Source organism: Bufo gargarizans, chromosome 4 (genome assembly GCF_014858855.1).
Source record: "Bufo gargarizans isolate SCDJY-AF-19 chromosome 4, ASM1485885v1, whole genome shotgun sequence".
Lineage (NCBI taxonomy): Eukaryota > Metazoa > Chordata > Amphibia > Anura > Bufonidae > Bufo > Bufo gargarizans.
Window position 1 is genome coordinate 303,285,031 of NC_058083.1, and position 24,618 is coordinate 303,309,648.

The 24,618-nt window shown below is 45.1% G+C and overlaps 1 protein-coding gene across 1 annotated transcript in view; it reads left to right on the forward strand.

Moving 5' to 3' along the window:
- Nucleotides 1-9,834: 9,834 nt before the first annotated feature.
- The window catches only part of CLVS2 (clavesin 2), a 54,754-nt gene continuing 39,970 nt past the window's right edge, over nucleotides 9,835-24,618 (forward strand). The window contains exon 1 of the mRNA XM_044292330.1: nucleotides 9,835-10,223. Coding sequence (XP_044148265.1) covers nucleotides 9,835-10,223 — 389 coding nt within the window. The remainder of the gene's footprint in view (nucleotides 10,224-24,618) is intronic.

A 24,618-nucleotide genomic window follows, 5' to 3' on the forward strand; every position in this document is an offset into this window, starting at 1 on the left:
CGCATCCATTCCGTCCCCATAGAAAATGAATGGGTCCGCACCCGTTCCACAAAATTGCGGAATGGATGCGGACCCATTTGCGGACGTGTAAATGGAGCCTTAATCAGTATTTTGTAAAAGCAGATATATCGCACCCCTTAATCAGTAATTTTGTGGAAACAGGTATATAGAATCCCTGAATCAATATTTGGTCGAAGCAGGTATATTGTACCCCTCAGTCGATGTTAGAAAGTATATTATAAGTATATCATACCCCTCAGTATATCACACCTATCTATAGCACACCTATACCTCTCCTTAAAAGGACTTTTGTGGCCCTCATAGCTAGCGTTTGGTGTCGCTAACAGTCTGTCCCTGCTCCACAAAGCAACCTCTCCCTATGCTGGCAAAACACAGATTGTAAAATGGCTGCCAGATCGGGTTCTGTTATAGGGTAGGGGTGTGTCCATGTGCTGAAACGTCTCAATTGGCTGTCCTGTCCCACCTGATGGATGTGTCATGGGTCAAAGTTCGGCGCAATGCTAAATAATATGGCGCATGCAAACATCGCCATATGTCCACCTGTTCGGCAAATCGCGAATGAGCAAAGTTCACCGCAAAATGACCGCCGGGCGAACTGCAAGGCCATCTCTACTGGAGATGTAATGCAGGTAATGTCGCAGCATTAAAAATTTTGACTGAATGTCACTGATATTTCGTATACGCAAACGTTATACAGGAGATGCAGCGCAGGTAATGTAACTGTCCGCAACGGAACCATTTACGGAAAAAGTACACTGGATGTCGCAGATATTTTAGGCTGTGCACACGTTAGACAGGAGATGTAGAGCAGATAATCTGCAGCGGCCAAACAATTGCAAGCTATTTAGCGCAGGTTGCGCTAAAAATATATATTGCTGCCTGATACAACTATAGTCCTTAAAAGGACTTTTGGGTCTCTAACAAGTTTTAGCAATTTAGCGCAGGTTGAGCTAAAAATATATATTGCTGCCACACATAACAATAGTCCTTAAAAGGACTTTTGTGTCTATAACAATTATAAAAACAAAAAAATCCTATTTCACTCCCTACACTATCTCTCCCTTCTGCTCTTCAGCTCTTCCTGACTAAGGCCTCTTGCACACGTTTTTTTTTTTTTTTTTCCATTTGCATTCGGTTTTTTGCTTTCTGTATACAGAACCATTAATTTCAATGAATCCGCAAAAAAAATGGAAGATACTCCGTATGCCTTCCGTTTCCCTATTTCCGTACCGTTCAAAGATAGAACATGTCCTATTATTGTTCGCATAACGGAAAAGGATAGTACTGTTCTATCAGGGGCCAGCTGTTCTGTTCCACAAAAAACGGAAAGCACACAGACGTCATCTGTATTTTTTGCGGATCCAATATTTTGTGGACTGCAAAACACGGAAAAAAACATACAGTCGTGTGCAAAAGGCCTAAGACTGAGCCAAACACCTGTCATCGGGTGCTATATAGCACCCGATGACGCGTTCCGGTCAGCCAATCACTGTAAGGCATTACAGTGAATGGCAGTACTTACCTACATGTTTATTGGCTACGAAGCAGCCAATAAACGTGCGGGAGGAGACTTGAGCATCACAATGCTCGAGCATACGCAGTATTCGGCCGAACACAGCAATGTGCCGAGCATCGCGATGCTCGAGTAAAATTAGTGTTCGGCCGAGCATGCTCGCCCAACACTAGATCTCACATCAGACCCCAAATAAATACACACCACAGTTCAGCCCCAAAAATTACACAGACTCCAAATTAATACAGACCTTAGTAAAAAAAAAAAAAAAAAAATACATATTTAGATAAGTACCTAAATTTATACTGACCCCAGATTATACACCAAATTCATATATGCAGCATTCCTCTACATAGTAGCAGTACTTTAAAGTGTAAAACTGTATTTTTCTTGTATAATTTATGTAGTTCTTATATTTTCTATGCCAGGAGATTATATTACCTTGTCAAATCCCAAGGATTGTTAGAAAGCCTTTACTTGACTCATAGGAAGCCATTTCCAATAGGCGGCACTGGCAAGATAGTTCTCTTCTTGGGAGATACCTCTTTGCACATTTGTTTCCCATGAAGATTTAGCCTCCTGGTTAAGATATGCCAGGAGCTAATAGGCCATAGTATCCACCACCAGACATTAGTTGGGGTTGCACCACTTCTCCATAGGAAAGGATGAAGTTAGAACAGTCTACAGCCAGTCTAAACCAAGTGTCTAGAAAACAGCAAGGAGAATGGTAGTGTCTAAAATTTATGAGCCGTAGAGACCTTGTGATGTCACAGGGTCAAGTGACATGCCAAAGTCACTTGGGTTTGAAACAGCAGCGGGATGTAGCAGAAGGGTAAAATCTATATCCCATGCTCTGTTGTCAAGATTAGTAATCTATATATATGAAGAAGGACGTACAGTACTGTATTTTTTGCCCTATAAGATGCACTGGCCCATAAGACGCACCTAGGTTTTTGAGGAGGAAAATAAGAAAAAAAAAATTGAACCAAAAGGTGTGCTTTTGGTGGGTTTTGAACTAATTGTGGTCTGTGGATGGCACTGTTATGGGGGATCTGTGGATGGCGCACTGTTATGGGGGATCTGTGGGGGACGCACTGTTATGGGGGATCTGTGGGTGACACTTATGGGGGATCTGTGGGTGGCTCTTATTGGGCTCTCTGGATGGCACTGTTATGAGGATCTGTGTATGACAGTTATGGGGGGATCTGTGGATGACACATATATAGCATCTTATGCTATGTGTCATCGACAGATTCCCTCCATAAGTGTCCCTGTAGTGAATGACCCTCAATACACGCTGGGGGCCAGCATCTGCTTTTATAATGACAGCGGGGCCCGTGCAGTGACTGTATTCTACTACACGGGCCCCGCTCACTGTATAATCCTATGTCTAATAGTTAATTGTAATTGTATGTAATTGCATAAGGAGCGCTGTGTATTACCGGTACTTACAACTACAAGTGCTCACCGCTCGGTAGGTAGCAGAGAGGAGGGAGGAGGCAGGCCGGGAGGACGGCGCTGGCAGCGTGAGTCATACGTCATGCGCCCACACCGCCTGCTTCATTCATAAAGTGGGCGGCGCAGGCGCGTGACGTATGACTCACACTGCCAGCGCCCATCCTCCCGGCCTGCCTCCTCCCTCCTCTCTGCTACCTACCTAGCGGCGAGCGCTTGTAGTTGTAAGTACCGGTAATACACAGCGCTCCTTATGCGATTACATACAATTGCAATTAACTATTAGACATAGGATTATACAGTGAGCGGGGCCCGTGTAGTAGAATACAGTCACTGCATGGGCCCCGCTGTCATTATAAAAGCAGATGCCAGCCCCAGCCCCTCCTCCCTCACAGCTGATACACCCGCCGCGCGGCATTGCGGCGGATGTATCATTGAAAACTCAGCATTCGCCTTATAAGACGCACTGCTATTTTCCCCCCACTTTTGGGGGGGGAAAAGTGCATCTTATACAGCGAAAAATACAGTATGTATGTATGTATGTATGTATGTGTGTTCCGTGATCACTCAAAAACGCAACCATCGATTTCAACTAAACTTGGTATACACATCCCTTGACGTGTTCATGGCATGGTCAGAGACGAAGGTCCTATTTATGGATTTCGTCAAACATCTTAACACCGTAAATGCCATGAACATGAAATTCACATACAAATATGGAGGTGACAGGTTAGTTTCTGGATGTCCTCATATCCACACAGGGGGGAGAATTGGTTTCCGAGGGCTATCGCAAGCCCACGGCAACTAACTCTCTGTTACCGTTTTCTAGCTACCACCCGATTCACGTAAAAAACGCTGTCCCCTATGGTCAGTTTGTCAGACTGCGGCGCATCAATGGGACCGAGGAGGGTTTCAGGAGACAGGCTTTGGACCTAAGGGGTCGCCTATCTGCTAGGGGCATATCCCTCGGCCCTAATGAATTAGGCCCTTTCTAGGATTACTGATGTGAGTTCAGAAAAATCTGCAGAAAGACAAGTTAAAAAAGAAGGGCGTATTACTTCAAAACCTTTTGTTTTCTCATTTAAGTTCAGTCTGATGGCGGCTCTTATTAAAAAAGCAGTGAGGACGCACTGGGAGTTGCTGAAGCAGGACAAGAGCTTTGAGAGTATAAGGGATATTCAACCGTTAATTGTGTTTAGAAAATGTCATACTCTGAAGGACAGGTTGGTTCGTAGTCGCTTCACTGTATGTGGGGCGACTACGTGGCTAGATAGCTTTCAGCTTAAGGGCAATAGATGCTGTGGTAACTGTTCGTTATTTGCCTTTAACCCTCAGGTGGATGTGTTGTCCTTTGGGGGTTTGAGGCACAGGGTGAACACATTGATTACTTGCTGAATAAAGTTTGTGGTGTATGTAATATCCTGTATATGCAGAAGATTTTATATTGGAAAAACCATCCAAAGCATGTTTTAGAGGTTCCGTGAACATCTAAATACCTTAAATACTGGCAGAGGGGTCCCCCGTCTTATACAACATGTGAACGAGGCCCACGGTGAAGATCATAAAGTCCTGAGGTTTGCAGGAGTGGAGGTAGTGCCACCTCCACCACAAGGGGCGACAGAGAGTGGGAACTCCTGAGGAGAGAAGGAAGGTGGATACTCCGTTCCGGAGCAACGGGAACCCTGGGACTTAATGAAAAATTGGTCATGGGAGTGTTTTTGTAGATTGTTTTTCTGTGTTGGTTTTGGATATCAGGTTGGCGTTCTTTTGTGTAAAGGGTCTGTGGATATATGTGGTGCACTCCGGTCTTTACTTTTTAGTAACCTCCCAGTATAGGGAGTGACAACCTCACCTGTGGGCGGGTTCAGCACCAGTGTGGTATTAAGACCTGCATTGCACTCACATACAGACTGAGGCCAGAGGAAGCGCATACAAGCGCGAAACAGGTTTTAAAAAAAAATTAATACATTTGCATTCTATGTTGTTTGTCCCGCTGACCCAGTTTTTAACAATGGAAGAATAAAGAAAGTTTTTTACATCCGAAGGTGAGTGCCACAATTTCCTTTCTTTTGTGCACTGGATTCTAGCACGTACCGTTCCTGAGATATTCCCCAAAAATGCAAATATGGCACATCACATGACCTACATTAGCCAATAGAAGCCTGAAGGTCTTTCTCTTCATATCCCAACTGCCATACACACGGTCACATGTCACTTATCAGCCAATAGAAGTTCGCAGGCCCTTAGTCTCCACATATACACAGTTTTACATACAGTTTTACACAGTGCTGCTGTCTGAGAGTGAGCTGTTCAAAAGAACATCCCTGTGTCCGTCCAGGCCCTACGCCGGACAGAGGACAGGGAGTCTGAAAGCCGGACTGTCCGGCCTAAAAACTGACCTCTGGTCACCCCAGGGGCAGGCTGTTGTGGAGGTCACAGTTAAGGTCACAGTTAAGGGGACGTTCCGCTATGGAGGTCAGTGTTAAGGGGCAGATTGCTGTAGAGGCCACTGTTAAAGGAGCGGGCTGCTGTGGAGGTAAATGATAAGGGGTCAGGCACTGTGGAGGTCTCTGTTAAGGGGACAGGGAACTGTGGAGGTCACATTTAAAGGGAAGGTCTGCTATGGAGGTCAGTGTTAACGGGCAGGGTGGTGTAGAGGTCACTGTTAAGTGGGATACTGTTGATATATTTTAATGACATACACAAACAGTAAATGAAATAGATGAAATATACCCATGTAAAGCCAGGTCCTTCTGCTAGTATAATATTAAAATTATAACAGCTTAAAGAGGTTGTCTCATCATGGACAATGGGGAAATATTGCTAGGCTATGCCCCTATTGTCTGGGACCACTGGGAATATCGCTGGGACCGCTGGGAAACTTATGGGTTCATTTATCAAACTGGTGTACAGTAGAACTGGCTTAGTTACCAATAGCAACCAACCGGGTCGGCGCAGGGGCGAGATTTGTGTGGGAGAGGAGGAGCCAGAGGGGTGAAATAGGTGTGGTTTTCTGGGCACATCGCCAAAGGGCCTGGGCACTTGCTGAACCTCATTAGCATAATGTTGTTAAGTCTTTTTTGGAAGATCTAGGTGAGGGACAGCACAAATAAAGGTACAATTGTAATGTGGGCAAAGGAGTCTATAACCTGATCTGAGTGGTCTAAAAGGCTCAGATTAGGTGACAGACTCCCTTTAAAGGTGGAATCTGATTGGTTACTATGGGCAACTAAGCCAGTTCTACTTTACACCAGTTTGATAAATGACCCCATTATTTTTTTTCCCTAAAATAAAATTGTGCCCCCTCTTACAAATAGTGAGGTGGTAGCCTAGGCAGTCGCCTAATTTACTTACCTGTCCCGAAGGAAGGAATGGAGTGTAGCGCTGGAAGAATCAGGGAGAAAAGGGGTGAGTATCTCTTCTTTTGTTAATTATTATTACATTTATAGGAGATGCCAAAGTTTTTATTGAACTTGGACAACTCTTTTAACTATAACAAGCCTTGGAGTCTTCAGAAGGCCCCAGCCTGTTATAACAACTGAATGGCTCAGACAATCTTGTCTATCAGGGGAGCTGTTGGGTCACTGGAAGCATCCCGCTTAATCCCAGTAATTGAATGATCAAATGCCATGGTTGCAATTGACCACAGCATCTTAGAGTTTAAAAGTCCATGACTGGAGTTGTCTCTGATAACATATACAGATGGTAGTTGTCTGTTGTATAAAGCAGCAGACACCTGCTAACTATGGACTTCTTTAAAGACGCATCTTCCGCTGTCTTGCCAAACATTAATCTAATACTTCTACGGTAAAAAACACAACACCACAGTTATATATATAAGCAATATTCCTATATTAATATGCAATTAAACACAGGTAGAAAACATATAGCAATCTAATAACAAGGACAGGTGCACTCTACGATCTTACTAAGCCCTCAAACTGGTGTTAAAATTGAGAGATTAGCCAACATGTCCTACTATAAGGACATGTCTGAGCCCGAGCACCGCACCAAGGTTTCTCAAGTAGCTCGGGTCCTAACACTCACCTACCTGAGCCGTATGGGCAATAGCCAGGCAAGGTTTCTCAAGTAGCTCGGGTCCTAACACTCACCAGTGGGCGAATTACAGGAGTGTGAGGACCGACTCACAGACCACTCACCAGTTAATTCCAGCATCTACCATGCCAGCAATGGGAGGAGGGAGGAGTCTGCAAGTCCCACTCAAGACTGGCTGGTATGGCCCAGGCTTCATAGGTGCACCTACATGTAACATGTGGATGGAAAACAGGCACATTTAAATTGGTGTTTATACACCTCCATTTACAAGCAAACTAACAGAAATAGCATGGTGTTCAACAGGCAGGAAATGCTCAAACCCATATGCAGTTATGCACATATATACAGGGGAGCAAATCCTGCACTTGTGGCCCGCTGCTAATGGCGATCGCCATTAGCAACGGGCCACAAGTGCAGGATTTGCTCCCCTGTATATATGTGCATAACTGCATATGGGCTTGAGCATTTCCTGCCTGTTGAACACCACGCTATTTCTGTTAGAAAACATATAGTTAAAAAGGTGGTTATCGCTCACTCCCAAAATGGTGGACATGGCAAGGTCAGGTGCATGCTAAGGCTACTTTCACACTAGCGTTCGGGCGGATCCGTTCTGAACGGATCCGCCCATAATAATGCAGACGGAGGCTCCGTTCAGAACGGATCCGTCTGCATTATATTAGCTAAAAAAAGCTAAGTGTGAAAATAGCCTGGGACGGATCCGTCCAGACTTTCAATGTAAAGTCAATGGGGGACGGATCCGCTTGAAGATTGAGCCACATTGTGGCATCTTCAAACGGATCCGTCCCCATTGACTTACATTGTAAGTCTGGACGGATCCGCACGCCTCCGCACGGCCAGGCGGACACCCGAACGCTGCAAGCAGCGTTCAGCTGTCCGCCTGTCCGTGCGGAGGCGAGCGGAGCGGAGGCTGAACGCCGCCAGACTGATGCAGTCTGAGCGGATCCGCCTCCATTCAGACTGCATCAGGGCTGGACGGCTGCGTTCGGGTCCGCTCGTGAGCTCCTTCAAACGGAGCTCACGAACGGAAACCCGAACGCTAGTGTGAAAGCAGCCTAATACAGGTTACAGAGTATGCAGAGGTCTATTATAAATAATCACATTTTCCCAGTGCCCCCTTTCAGAATACAAATAAAGTATGTTTGACCATAGACAACTGATGAAACCCAAACAGTAAAATAAACAAGCATATAAAGTGTGAATAGGAATCAGCCCAAGGCCTCCATGATTCACCACTTAAACCCACATCGTAAACCGAGGGACATGCATAACTGGCTGCACAGCACAAGGCAACATGTAGACCCAGCCTCAGTGCTGAAAGTACCAGACTGTGTAAGGAAACATTCATTTGGTAACACCCAGTTGTTAATTTATTCATACATTTCCAGGAGGAATAAAAGGGAAAGACCCAATGCAAAGTTATGATGTTTCTGCATTATTTCAAGGGGAAGTATTTACTAAATCAGAGGTGGGAAGAGCGAACAGGTCCCATATTATTACATGCACAGACAATGCAGCCACAAAGAGTTAAATGCAAAGTATCTTCCAGCATCTGTATATCTTGTGTTATATCACAAGGATACAATTTATATAAAATCTATAAATATTTATACATGATAGGTAAATGTTTAAAATAAGTAACAATCAATCCAGTGCTTGACTGCAGGGGTAGCCTGCAAGGCTAAATGCTGTAACCTTATGGTGGTCTAGAAACAGGGCAGGGAGGGGGCACAAAGGAAAAGACAGCAGGTGCTGCATTTAATAGAGATGGCTAACAAAGAATGTGAGAGGCATGTTGGGGGGAGATAAGAGCAGGGAGGATGCTGCATACTGTTGAGTCCCAGCTACTAGCTGCATAGTACTGGCTGGGCCAAGGCTGACGTCAGCCACCCTCCAGCAGCAGGACCACAAGTGATTGAATGCACAAAACAGACGGGCAACCTCTCATCTCATTGCCATCCAACCCACAGCAGCTGCAAGACAGGAGCACAAGCTATGGGAGGCAGGAGGGCCTCTCCAGTGATGTGAGCTGGATTGAGAGAAGCAGGCATCATATGATCCATGGTGGTGTGACAAATAAGGAAGAAGTGGAGCTACTGGACCATCCCTTTTACAGAACCTTATTGCCTGGGAAGCGACCAAGATCAGCTGCAGCAGAGCCACATGTAGAGGAGCCTCCTCCTCCATGCTTCCCTGTGATGCTGAATGATTCTGCTGCTGGATAAGGCTTGTGTCAGGTACTGCAGGCTGCCGCATTCTTCCTAGGATGAGAGGTACACAGCCATCTATTCTATAGGATTGAATTTATAGAAGCATTAAAGAGGCAGAGCTGAGAAAATCCCCTGCTGTGTGTTTATCAAGGCTGGTGGTACATGATCCCTGGCAGAAGACATTGGGTTTCTGCATGTTCAGATTCAATGAAAAGGAGATGATATTGCATTGGGATATATGCACTTATAAATGATGGTCAAAATACTGAGGATACTCAATGCTTCTGATTATTAGTGGTTCCTGTCGCCTGGGGGCGCTCTCCTCATCTGTTCAATTGTTCCTCGACTCTGGAAGATAAAGCAACAAGGGCTTATGCTTGTTATTGCTTCCTTCTTCATGCTGGGATTCAATGATTTTACAAACCTGTAGAGGAAGGCTTTATACTGCTTTTTCTTGTGTTTGAATAATTCATCAATATCCGTGTCTTGCATTTTTGCTGGGTGCAACTTGCAGTCAGGGCCTCTCAGGAACATAAGGAGAACTGTGCCTGCCCAGTCAATATGACTCACTTACAGGCTGGCCTGTCTCCTGAGACACTGGAAAAAGCTCGTTTGGAGCTAAATGAGAACCCAGATACCTTGCATCAGGATATTCAGGAGGTAAGAGACATGGTTATTACTAGACCAGATATTGGTTTCCTCAGGACAGATGATGCCTTCATCTTGAGGTTCTTGAGGGCGAGGAAATTTAACCACTTTGAGGCTTTCCGCTTACTGGCGCAATACTTTGAGTACCGGCAACAAAATCTGGATATGTTCAAGAACTTCAAGGCCACTGATCCAGGTATTAAGCAAGGGCTCAAGGATGGATTCCCAGGAGTACTCTCTAATCTTGACCACTTTGGCAGGAAGATACTGGTATTATTTGCTGCTAACTGGGACCAGAGCAGGTAAATATGCTAAAATGTTAATGTAACTGGGTACAGAACAATAATGGTTTGAAATGCCTTTGGTTTAAACACGCCTTTGATTTATTATTCCAGGGTACATAGGTTAGATGTAGCTTTCTTGGTAGTGATAATGATACATGTATTCATTTCTGGCTTTCTAACAGATAAAATATTAGTAGGTTTTGGAGTGAGTATCACACAGGTTAAGCAGGATCTAAACTTTTAGTTTATATGAAAATAACATTTTCAAGCCAATCTGGACATTGAACAGCTTTTTCACTCAATTTATAAATTTTGGAAAGCTGTAAAATACTAGAAAAATAGCTCAAAGACCCACATTGTACATGTATTTTATTAACATGCAGATGCTTGTTGTCATTGTAAATAACTTAATAACTACTGTTGGGCGAGCATGCTCGGCCGAACACCAGTTCGGCTCGAGTATCGCTGTGCTCGGCACATCGCGGTATTCGGCTGAACACCGCGTGTGCTTGAGCTCGATGCTCGAGTCTCCTCCCCGCATGTTTGTTGGCTGCTACGCAGCCAATAAACGTGCAGGTAAGTACTGTCATCACTGTAATGCCATAGCCATGTTGGCTTCTTGCATTACAGTGATTGGCTGTCCGGAATGCCTCATCGGGTGCTATATAGCACCTGATGACACATGTTCGAATCAGTCTTAGTCAGGGAGAGCTGTGCTGAAGAAGGGACAGATAGTGTAGAGAGTGAAATACTAATATTGTTATTGAAAAAACTTGTTAGAGACCCAAAAGTCCTTTTAAGGAGTATTGTTGTATCTGGCAGCAATATTATTATTAGCGCAATCTGCGCTAAATAGCTTGCAATTCTTTGGCCGCTGCAGGCAGCGAGATTATCTGCGCTACATCTCCTGTGTAAAGTGTGTGCAGCCTAAAAATATCAGTGACATCCAGTGTACTTTTTCTGTAGACGGTGTCCGCTGCGGACAGTTACATTACCTGCGCTACATCTCCTGTATAACATTTGCGGATCCGAAATATCAGTGACATCTAGTCAAATTTTTTTGCAGCTGGTGGCAGTGACATTACCTGCGCTAAATCTCCTGTATAATGTTTGCCCATCCTAGATATCAGTGACATTTATTCCGTGTACATTTTTATTCGCCGCTGGTGACAGAGACATTATCTGCGCTACATCTCCTGTGTTACGTGTGCGCAGCCTAAAAATATCTGTGACATCCCGTGTACTTTTCTGTAGATGGTGTCCGCTGCGGACAGTTACATTACCTGCGCTACATCTCCTGTATAACGTTTGTGTATCTGAAATATCAGTGACATCTAGTCAGATTTTTTGGCAGCTGGTGGCAGCGACATAACCGGCGCAAAATCTCCTGTATAATGTTTGCCCATCCTAGATATCAGTGACATTAATTTTGTGTACATTTTTATTAGCCGCTACATTACTTGCGCTATACCTCCTGTATAACGTTTGCGCGCCCTAAATATCAGTAACATTAATTCTGTGTAATTTTTTATTAGCCGGTGGTGACAGCGACATTATTTGCGCTATACCTCCTGTATAACGTTTGTGGATCTTAAATATCAGTGACATTCATTAAGTGTAATTTTTTATTAGGCGGTGGTGACAGCGACATTACTTGCGGTATACCTCCTGTATAACGTTTGTGCACCCTAAATATCAGTGATATTCATTCAGTGTAATTTTTTGTTAGCCTGTGGTGACAGCGACATTACTTGCACTATACCTCCTGTATAATGTTTGTGCATCCTAAAAATATATGTGACATTCAATGTACTTTTTTCATAGACGCTGCAGACAGCGACATTATCTGTGCTACATCTCTTGTTTAACGTGTGCGCATACTAAAAATATCTGTGGCATTCCGTGTACATTATTTGCACATACACCTACAAAACCTGTGCTACTGTACGTGTGACATACTTGCAAGCATATATACCATTTAATATGTGCAAGACGAGCAGTAAGGGGGCGGGGAAGTGACCGTGCTGGTGATGGTGCACGCAGAGGCCGTGGCCCTGGGCGTGGTCAAACTGGGCCTGCTGCCAGAGCACAAGAAACACAATCATCCACGATACCTATCTTCATGTCCTAGTTTGCAGGGCGGTGCAGGACACCACTCTCGAAGTCAGACCAATGCGTCCAGGTGGCCGGTTGGATTGCAGCAGATAATGCTTCCAGTCGGTTAAGCACCACCCTGTCTTCCACATAGTCCAGTCTCAGTAGCCAAGAGTCTGGTCAACAGAATCCTCACCCTGATCCTCCTTTCTCCCACCATGGAGAGTTTTGGCAAACAAGTGATCCCACACTCGGATATTCTGAGGAGCTCTTTTCAGCACCATTCCTTGATTTGGCCCTCTCGCCAAAGCCGCTTGAAGAGGGACATGAGGAGATCTTGTGCCCTGATTCTCAAACACTTAAGCATCCACAGTCACAAGAAGATGACGGTGGAGAACGACAATTAGTGTTTCACGAGGTGGATGATAACGATGAAACACAATTGCCAATAAGTCAACCGCAATTAGTGTCTCAAGACATTGATGATGAGACGCAGTTGTCAATAACTGAGGTTGTTGTTAGGTCAACAAGTCAGGAGGAAGTGGAAGAGGAGGTGGTGGACGATGAAGTCACTGACCCAACCTGGGAAGGTGGCAAGCCGAGCGAGGACAGCAGTACAGAGGGGAAGGGATCTGCAGGCCCACAACTGTTCCCCGGAGAACCCACTTGAGGCAACCTCCCTTGCCAAGGAGTAGGTGTTCCACAGTCTAATAAATATAAAAGAATTGTCATTTGCAACCTGTGACGTACCAAAATGAGCAGGGGTGTGAACACTAGCAACCTCACCACCACCAGCATGATCCGCCACATGGCATCAAAGCACCCTAATAGGTGGGCCAAAAGCCTGGGTCCACAATCAGTGTATGCGGGTCACATCATTGCCTCCTCTTCCCCTGTGTTACGTGCTGGCCAATCGCCTGTCCAAGACGCAGGCTCGGATGCCTTCCCCAATGCACCTGGACCTTCGGAAGCACCATCAGCTAGCACGTCCACTTTTGTGTCCCATCGCAGCATACAGATGTCTATACAGCAGGCCTTTGAACGAAAGTGCAAATACCCAGCCACCCACCCACAGGCAATAGCACTAAATGCGCACCTTTACAAATTGCTGGCCCTGGAAATGTTGCCATTTAAGCTTGTGGACTCTGAGGCTTTCCACAGCCATGCTTTCCGCAGCCTGATGGCGGTGGCCGTCCCGCGTTACTCTGTCCCCAGCCGCCAATATTTTTCACAGTGTGCAGTCCCAGATTTACACCAGCATGTGTCCCGTCACATCACCTGTGCCCTGACCAACACAGTTATTGGGAAGTTCCACTTAACAACTGACACATGGACAAGTGCTTTTGGCCAGGGAGGCTATATTTCCCTGTGAGTCGTACCCTGGGATGGCACAGGTGCTAACGACGCCAAGGATTGCGGGCCCTACTTCCATCAGGGTTTCTGCCCCACCTATTTTAGTGGCTGCAACCCCCCCTCCTCCTCCGGCCGCAGAGCTGTGGAAGGGAATAAGGGACCAGACTGTGCTGTGGCTCTTGCCACTCAACCTACAACCAGGCATGGTTGTGTCTGATAATGGCTGTAACTTGGTGGCGTCTTTGGAGCTCGGCAAGCTCACACACATACCATGCCTAGCCCACGTGTTAAACCTAGTGGTTCAGCGGTTTCTCAAAACCTACCCCAATTTGTCTGAGCTACTGGTAAAGGTGCGCCGTGTGTGTGCCCATTTCCGCAAGTCATTGACAGCCCCCGCCGGTCTGGCAACGCTGCAGCAGCGCTTGCAATTGCCAGCTCACCTACTGTTGTGCGACGTGATCATGCGCTGGAACTCCATGTTCCAAATATTAGCCAGGCTTTGTGAGCAGCAGAGGGCAGTAGTGGAATACCAGCTGCAACATTGTCATCGCCTTTCCAGTCAGCTTCCGCTCTTCACAAGCGACTAGTGGACATTGATGTCTGACCTCTATAAGGTTTTAAGAAACTTTAAGGAATCAACACAGTTGGTGAGCAGCGATAACGCTATTATCAGCCAAACCATTCCACTTCTGTGTCTACTCAAACGCTCGCTGTTCACAATTAAGGCGGACGCTTTGCATGTGGAAGAGGTGGAAATGGGGAAAGATACATAGGGTGATAGCCAGACCACCCTCAGTACGTCAGCGTGAATTGGATGATGAGGAGGAGCATAGAAGTTTTATTCCATCTGTTCAGTGTGGATAGGTAGAAGAGGAGCAAGAGGATGAGGAGATTGAGAGTCATCTTCCTGATGAGGACAGTGAAATATTGGCACACGTGGTTGACCTTATGTTAGGCTGCCTTTCCCGTGACCCTTGCGTTGTATGCATTTTTGCCAACACCGATTACTGGTTGTTCACCCTTCTCAACCCCCGCTACAAAGATAACTTCTCATCTCTCATTCCTGTGGTGGAAAGGATGAGAAAAATGTTGCAATACCAGAAGGTCCTTGTGAAAAAATTGCTCCAAAAATTTCCAGCTGACAACACTGGCTGCAGAGTATACAGTTCCTTGGCCAACCGAGGAGGGAATACGAGGGGAACACAAGCAGTTCCAACAGAGGCAGGGCAACACTCTCCAAGGCCTGGGAGAGTTTTATGACACCCCATCAGCACCCTCAACCTGATGTGCGGCCTAGTGTCACAAGGAGGGAAAAATTTGGGACGATGGTGAAGGAGTACGTAGCAGACTGTGTCAGTTTCCTCAGTGATCCCTGTGTGCCTTACAACTATTTGGTGTCTAAGCTAGACACATGGCACGAACTAGTGCTCTACGCCTTGGAGATACTGGCCAGCCCCCGCTGCCAGCATTTTGTCATAGCGTGTATTTAGTGCTACTGGGGGCATAATAACTGATAAGTTCATCCGCCTGTCAACAAAAAAAATGCTGACAGGTTGACTCTTATAAAAATGAACAAGGCCTGGAGTGCCCCTGACTTCTCTACTCCACCAGAGGAAAGTGGCTGAACATAAAGGCACTCTAAATATGGCTTTTATGGTGTATTGAAAACACTGTATTCCCATGCACTCCTTCCACCACTAAAAAGGATATATGGTTCAATCTCCCTTGTCTCATCCCCCTCCTCCTCTTCCATCTTATAAACATGCTTATTAAGCTGCCCTCGCTCCTAATGTTTTAGAGAGTCAGCTCAGAAGTAGGCCCTCAACCATAATGTTTTAGAGGGTCACCAGCAGGCCCTCACCCATCATGTTTTTGAGGGTCACCAGCAGGCCCTCGCCCATAATTTTTTGAGGGTCACCTGCAGGCCCTCGCCCATAATGTTTTAGAGGGTCACCAGCAAGCCCTTGTTCTTAATGTTTTAGAGGGTCACAAGCAGGCCCTCACCCCTAATGTTTTAGAGGGTCAGCTCAACAGCAGACCCTCCCCCCTAATGTTTTAGATGGTCAGCTCAGCAGAACACCTCACCACAAATGTTTTAGATGGTCAGATCAGCAGCAGGCATTCGCCCCTAATGTTTTAGAGGGTCAGCTAAGGAGCAGCCCCTAATGTTTTAAAAGTCACATCATCAGCAGGCACCCACTCCTAATGTTTTAGATGGTCAGATCAGCAGCAGGCATTCGCCCCTAATGTTTTAGAGGGTCAGCTAAGGAGCAGCCCCTAATGTTTTAAAAGTCACATCATCAGCAGGCACCCACTCCTAATGTTTTAGATGGTCAGATCAGCAGCAGGCACTCACCGCTAATGTTTTAGAGGGTCAGCTCAGCATCAGATCCTCCCCTCTAATGTTTTAGATGGTCAAATCAGCAGCAGGCCCTCGTCCCTAATTTTGTAGAAGGTCAGATCAGCAGCAGGCACTCGCCCCTAATGTTTAAGAGGGTCAGCTCAGAAACAGACCCTCGCCCCTACTGTTTTAGAAGGTCACCAGCAGGTCCTTTCTCCTAATGCTTTAGATGGTCAGATCAGCAGCAGGCTCTCACCTTTAATGTTTTAGACGGTCAGCTCAGCAGCAGACCCTCACCTCTAATGTTTTAGAAGGTCACATCAACAGCAGTCCCTCGCCCCTAATGTTTTAGATGGTCAGATCAGCAGCAGGCACTCACCCCTAATGTTTTAGAGGGTCAGCTCAGCAGCAGGCCCTCTTCCCTAATGTTTTAGATGGTCAGATCAGCAGGCCCTTGCTCCAATAGTTTTTGAGGGTCACCAGCAGGCCATTAATCATAATTTTTCAAGGGTATGTATAATGCCCTCTTTTATATGTAATAGAGGGTTTATTGCAGTTCCTTGCATTTTTTGGCAGCCCTTTCACTTAGTGAATTGGCTTTATGAGTGTAGGAGTCCCACTACCTGAACAATTGTACCACAATGTGAATGAGGCCCTCCTTTATGTGATATACAGGATTTATTGGAGTGCTTCTTCCTTATAATTTTTGGCAGCACTTGCACTTGATATACAAGTAAATATACAGGAACGAATGTTCCCTAACAATTTTTCCTCTAAAATAGATTTTATCTTTGGTTTGTGCGTATTATTGTCAGTCTGTAAAAGTGGCGTACTACTCAGACAACATCGTTCCCAGCAGCGACCTGGGAGTCCAAGATGCATCCAGACATCTTTCCCATGCTGTTCCCGAACCATTTCAGTGGTGTTTCCATCAATATCTGACCTTTTCATGTGAACCAGACACCCTCCCCTCTTCAGAGTAGGGTGCCTAGTTTAATGCTCGGGTTCTTCTATTGACTTCCATTGTGCTCGGGTGCTCGTTAGAGCACCCAAGTATCCCGAGGTGGTCTACTCGAGCACCCAAGCACTTTGTTGCTCGTCCAACACTACTAATAACCAACAGATACAGATTTTTTTTGCAGGTATGTGTTGGTCACTTTCTATGCTGTCTTGATATTATTGCATCAAGATTTCCATTTTTAATAGTGGTTTATTAACATTCCATTTATGGAACAGAATGTGTGACACTCATTATATTTCTCCTCATGTGCTTTGATGGGATACAGTTCATACTGGGTCATGTGTGCACATTGGTTCTCTGTCAAAAGCTTTGTCGTACAGGATGTTCTGGTAAAGTAGCTGTGCTGATGTAAATCTATTTAGGGCCATTTAGTAGATTTTTCCCTTGATATACAATCCTGCATTTATTTATTTTTTTGCGTTGGAGGTAATAGAAAAGAGATACCTTGGTAAGTCAGAATTTACTCACAACAGGCCAACGGTACAGTATCTTACCATAATGGATGACAGCAAATTACAGTACGCAGCCTAAGGGTATAGGGGTTAGAAAATACTTCTACAAAGGCCTTCAAACCTTGGCCAAAATATTGTCAAAAAATCATCAGCTCCAACTTTTAATGAACAGCTGAGAAATACACATTTTCTGTTGCCAATTTTTATTTTGGGGGGGTCAACATTTGAAAAGATGGTGTTATCTTAGTAGTCTGTAAGTGCACATGTTCTTTCTCGATGGCTGCTAAGTAGGCGGACTCTTCCTGGTGTGATGTAAAAGCTGTTCTGTGTGCACTGAGCCAATAAGACACCTTCCTCTCCTGTTTCCCCTCCCCTCATGCGGTTTTTATTTAGTACTTTACTCAAAATTAATTATTAGTAAATTGAGTAACTTTCTGAATTCTCACCAAGCGTTTTCAGGATATGGGAAAGTGTGGAACTTGACAATTTTACCATATAACATCTATTGCAAAGTTTTTTTATATTCACATGTAGTACTCAATTATGATAACCAGATTATAATGATAGGTACTGTAGGAAGGCGCAAGGGTCCGTCATTGACGGAAGGTACGTGTCACCGAGGTTCCTGGCCTCGGTGAGATAAGAACCGGTTATTTTATGTGTCAGCCGCAGCTAGTGCTCGCTGACACTGTTTATTCTCAGTGTGGCTGAAAAGCCGATCTGGGACGGTTCTTATTGGGAGCAGCCAAAGAGCAGGGTGGGTGGCTGTTCCCCACGTCCAGGCCAGGTTTTGGGCTGGGGTTTAAAAACCCAGCCAGCAGCTCAGCTGAGTGTGGTATGTTCCTCCAAATAAAAGTGGAGCTGTGAAGGCTCTGTGTCTCTGGGAGCTGCATGAGAGCCACCAGCTGGAAGCCAGGCACCCTAAAGCCTGCTGTGGATATTCAGGTGACATGTTTGTTTTGAGTTCTGTGGACTTTGGCCGTGTGAAATAACATGAGGAATTTATGTGGTGTGAATTAACACCAGGACTCTGCCAAGTGTTTGTGTTATTTTTTTCCCTTGTTGTGTGAATAAACACTGACTTTTGCTTTACTACCGTCTTCTTGCCTCTGTACTGCGTCCGCTTACCCTGCCTACCAGAGCGAATCCCCACAGTACATTTTACGGGTTCCTTGACACTTAGTTTTGTCACTGGCATTTTATTTGCCTAAAAAAGCCTAAAAAAAAGTTGGACTTAATCAGCCTTTTTAGTTGCCTCTTTTGAGCCATTTTTGCCCATATAGTGTGATTTACCACCTGCCATTTTAATGGCTTTTTTGCATGCCAGGTATTTTTTTAGAGTATGCACCCCCCCCCCCCCCCCCACCATTATGTCATTTTCTCTGGAAAGCTGTATGGAAATCATAGCAGCTTACCAAAAACAGCATTACAAAATATCAACGCACATTATCATGTTTAATAACGCAGCCAAAAAAACTAAACAAAAAAAAAACTATGGAGGTCTATGAGCAAAAAAAAAAGCAGGCATGAGGGAAAAAATGCCAAATTAAAGCCTTATTTTGTTTTCAATATTGATCAGGACACTCACCGGAATATAGTTTAGCCTGCTATACCACCTAGCTATTGTAAAATAAACTCTTATATTATAAAGATTAGTTTCTGTCTGTCTAGACATCTGTCTGGACGTTCTTTATGCTCGACCAAACGACTGGACCAATCTTCACCAGCGAGTAATCATGACGATGATGAATCAGATGGAGAAAAGGATGAATATTCTAAAAAACAAATATATTTAATATAGTGCTATATATTTGTTTTTTAGAATATTCGTAATATTCTAAAACAAGAATATATAGCGAATAGTCAAGATTTTTTTTAATCAGTACACATGATCCCTCCCTGCTTCTAGCTTGTGGGCCAATGAGAAGGCTGCAATATTTTTGACTTTAGGAGTAGTGTTGATTGCAAATTTCCATAATGCGAATTTTCGTAATATAATAATTCACTATATTGCTATATATTCTTGTTTTAGAATATTAGGGATATTCTAAAAAATGAATATATAGCGAATATTTTTTTAAAAAATAATATAGAGCAATTTAGCTAATATAGTTCTATAATCTTCTTTGTCTAATAGTTGTAATTTTTTTTCTCATCTGAAGTACAGATTGGAAAAAAAATACAACTATAAAAAAAGATTATAGCACTATATTAGCTAAATTGTTCCATTTTTGTTCTATGTTATAAAGTTCTCAATCACATATGTCATATGACTTGACCTATATATTTAAAACACACTATGTCCTGTTCAGACCCCGCAGTTCATTAAATGAATCTTTATACAAATTTATCTTGCTGCATAGTTTTATATTTATATGATAAATACCCATTTTATTATATGCTATGAAATATAATATCACAAAAGATATATCGTTTAACCTGTATATTTAAGCTGCTCTATGTCCTATTCAAACCTTGCGGTTTGTGCAGAATCTTTATATATATATATATATATATATATATATATATATATATATATATTAATTTTTGCTACATAGTTAACTATTTTATATAGCATGAAAAAGAGGGAAAAAGAAAGAAATATAACAAATATACCTAATGTGATACTGTGAGAGGTTTGGCCTGGGAAAACAGACATTTTCCTCCCAGCATGTGCTGCTGGGCTGATTTACAGCCAGCTGAGGTCAAATATCGGACTGGATTTTAAGTGCCGGTCCGGGTTTTGGCAGCACCTGGCTGTTCTTAAATAGGCAGCTGGGCTCAGAAGCGAGGTCTCTGTGTTGGGATCTGGGAGCCTGGTGTCTAAAAAAGCCTTGCTAACTGTTTGGCGTGAAAACAGGTTGGTGCTGCTATGCTCAAGGACTCTCGCATTTTTCAGGCACGGTAGTATATTAAAGTAGTACAGTAAAGTAGTAGTACATTAAACCAGCTGTATTACAACCAGTACCCCACGACAAAATTGCGGCTGTTGTGAAGGCCCTCATGGAGGCAAATCTGCAGCAGCGAGAGACAAACCTGCAGCAACGCGAGGCTAATAAGCAACAGCAGGAGACTAAACAGTTGCTGCTACAACACGTGATGGTTTTGCTGAAAGCAGGAGCAACCCCGAGCATCCATGATGCCTGGGAAGCAGTCCGTGCCGCGATTCATAAGATGACCCCCGCAGACGACAACAAAACCTACCTGGCGATGTACGAGAAAGTGGCCATTATGGAAAAGCTACCTCTTGACCAGTGGGCTGAAGTCGATGCTCCGTTCCTTGCATACGATTCCCAGCGGATGTATTTCGACTTACCAGACGATCAAGCGGACAACTACCAGAAAGGGTGAGATTCTGGCAAGACTGGGGGCGAATGTGTTGGTCCGGGCCTAGCGGGTGCATCAGTGGGGGTTCAAACCGGCTGAGCCTACAAGACCCCAGAATTTTAGCTTACTTCACCTCTTTCAAAAATGGCTATAGCCTGATGTGCTGAGTCCCACTGCTATGCTTAATCGTCTGTTAGCTGATATGTTCTGGAGAGCTCTGCCATACCCTTTCCAGCACTGGATCGGTCAGGTGTCTCCTGGCAATGCCTTTGGGATGATGGACCTGGTGAAACACTATGAAGCTACCAGGAATCTAAAGGAGGGTTCTGTCAGGAGGGGGGGTCGGCAAACCCCGGAAATCTCCACCCCAGGCCCAGAGATTTGAGCCGAGAAAACTCGCTCAGGATGTACCCACGGCAGACCTGGCTCCAATAGTCTGCTGGCGATGTCAGGATCCTGGCCATGTCCCCATCAGGTTGAGCCCATAGACACTAACTATGGCTGCTATCAGTTGCTATATGCCAGGAGGCTGTGTGCAACAGGTACCCCAGAGTCTCTAGATCACTTGTTCCAGGTGGAAGTGGGAGACACTTTGGCGGAGGCTTTGCTGGACTCAGGGATAGTGTTGATCACGAATATTAGAATTGCGAACTTTTATCGTGAATATCGGCACTTTTTTAAAATCAGTAGACATGATCCCTCCCTGCTTCTAGTTTGTGGGCCAATGAGAAGGCTGCAATATCTTTGATTTTAGGAGTAGTGTTGATTGTGAATTTTCGTAATGCGAATTTTCAATTGCCGATTTCCGCACTCAAGAAAATAATGACTGGAGATTACTAATTTTCAAATTCGCGAATATATGGCGAATATTCTCCCAAATATTTGCGAAATATCACGAATTTGAATACTGCCCCTGCCGTTCATCACTACTCAGGGAGTCTGGTGGCCCTAGTAAGGTCCACTGAGTATACTGGCTGGAAAGTCGGGGTGATGTGCATCCATGGAGACTTAAAAGACTACCCCACTGTGCTGGTGTCTATAACCACGGTAGCCGGTAGATGGACTCACGAGGTGGCTGTCGCCACAAATCTATATTATGAGCTCATAATAGGGAGAGACTTTCCGGGCTTCCCGGCACTGTGGCCTGCTATGAGAGTGACTTATACCCATGAGACAGGGGTTACCCTAGCAGAGTGATCCGGCTCAGGGGGGAGACCAGTACCCTGGAAACCTGAGACCGAAGGGCCAGCAGTAGGGGTGACCGCCACTTTGGTAAAAGAGGGGGAGACAACCCGATAAGTGTGATGGTGGGAGACGTGAAGGACTTGCCGCCGGGTCCTGAATTGGCAGACCTCAATGTTTCTGGATAATTTTGGTACCGCCCAACGTTGGGACCCAACCCTATCCTGCGCCTGGAAAAATGTGTTAATAGTAGATTCTGTATCAGGTAAACCAGCTACAGGGTGAGCCTATTAAACAGTTAGTGGTTCCCAAGGCTTATCACAAGCCAACACATTCTTGGGGGTCACCTGGGGCTGCAAAAAACTCAGGATCATATTCTATAGCGGTTTTAATGGCCCAGCATATTCAAAGAAGTGGAAGAGTTTGCCCAACCTTCCAGATAACTAGCCCCCAGCCACATTTCCGTAGTCCCCTAGTACCTCTCCTGATTATCGAAGTGCCATTTTACTGAATAGCTATAGACCTCATAGGCCCAGAACCGAAGTCTGCCAGAGGGCATCAACACATCTTAGCCATTCTAGACTACGCCACTTGGTACCCGGAGACGGTGCCACTGCAACATATCTCGGCCAAACTCATAGCTAAGGAGTTAATGGAGATGTTTTCCCGAGTGGGACTACCTAAAAAGGTTCTGACCGACCAAAAGACCCCATTTATTTTCAAGGTGATGAGGGAACTCTGTAAGTTGCTGCACATAAAACAACTATGGACGTCTGTTTACCATCTGCAAATGGACGGTCTGGTAGGACGGTTTAACAAAACATAAAAAAATATGTTGAAAAAGGAAGTGTCTAAAGATGGGAAGGACTGGGACCTCCTTCTGCTCTACCCCTGGCCTCTACTGGGTTCTCGCCCTTCAAACTACTATATGACAGACACTCTCGTGGTCTCTTGGATGTTGCCAAAGAGTCGTGGGAATAACAACCGACTCTACATAAAAGTATCATTGAGTACGTTACCCAGATGCAAAATCAGATAGAGACAGTGTTGCCTCTTGTTAGGGAGCATATGGTGGCAGCTCAGAGAGAACAAAGTCGGGTCTATAATTGGCAGGCTCGGGTACGGATCTTTAACCCGGGTGATCGGGTTTTGGTTCTGGTGCCGACCGTGGCCAGTAAGTTCCTGGCTAGATGGCAGAGGCCATATGAGGTACTCGAGAAAATTGGAGATTTAAACTACAAGGTACACCAGCCAGGGCAGTGAAATCCGGTACAGAAGACAGCCCACGGCCGGGTTTTCTAAGAGAAGAGGTACTGGCCCCTCTGTCTGATGCAAGAGAGGCAACTGCCAAGTAAAAATTGCTTACAGCTTCTCCTCTAAACAGACTCAGGAGGCCAGGGAGTTCGTTAGTCGGAACGCGGATGTTTTCTCGGACCTCCATGGACGCACTTCCATAATCCAGCATGACATTGTCACTGATCCTCAGGCAAAAGTCAGATTAAAACTATATTGGGTACCCGAGGCTCGGCGACAAGCCGTATCGGAGGAGGTGCAGCTAATGTTGCAACTAGACATCATTGAGGAGTCAAAAAGTGAGTGGGCCAGTCCTATAGTATTGATACCCAAGCTGGACCGAACATTGCAGTTTTGTAACGACTTTCAAAAACTTAACAAGGTTTCCAAGTTCGATGCATATCCCATGCCCTGGGTGGATGAGCTCATCGAGAGGTTAGGACAAGCCCAGTATTTTTCTGTTTTGGACCTCACGAAAGGGTACTGGCAGTTGCCCTTACCGGATGCTGCCAAAGAGAAAACTGCCTTCATCACACCTGAGGGGCTGTATAAATATAAGGTCTTACCCTTTGGTCTGCATGGCGCCCCCGCCACTTTTCAGCGACTAATGGATATTGTGCTTCGTCCACATCGTCGGTATGCTTTGGCTTACCTGGACGATATTGTCATTCACAGTACTGACTGGAAAAGTCACCTACCCAAAGTGCAGGCTGTAGTGGACTCCCTTCGGAAAAGCTGGCCTAACTGCTAACCCAAAAAAATGTGCAATAGGCTTTTAAGAGACTAAATACCTGGGGTATGTCATTGGGCGGGGAGGCATCAAACCTCAAGTAAACAAAATAGAGGCGATACGGAATAGGCCCTGACCTTGGCACCACTAGGCAAATAAAGTCATTCCTTGGAATTGTGGGCTATTACATGAGGTTTGTTCCCCACTTTACTCTAGCCATGCCCTTGACAGGACTCTTGAGGGGACACAAATAAACAATGGTTCGCTGGGATGATCAGGGGAAGAGGCTTTCTCTGCTTTGAAGTTGGCCCTGTGCGGGTCCCCGGTTTTGGTGATGCCCAACTTCAAAAGAGAGTTTATAGTACAGACCGATGTCTCTGAAGTAGGCCTCGGTACTGTACAGTCTCAGGAAGTCAATAGGGAGGAGCATCCCATGGTCTTCCTCAGCCGTAAGCTCACCCCAGCCGAGATAGTGGAATGAGAGAGCCTGGCTATCAATTGGGCACTAGAATCTCTCCGCTATTATTTATTGGGGAGAAAATTCTGCCTGGTGACTAACCACTCCCCTCTCAAGTGGATGAGCAAGGGCAAGGACAGAAATGCTCGGGTCACCCGATGGT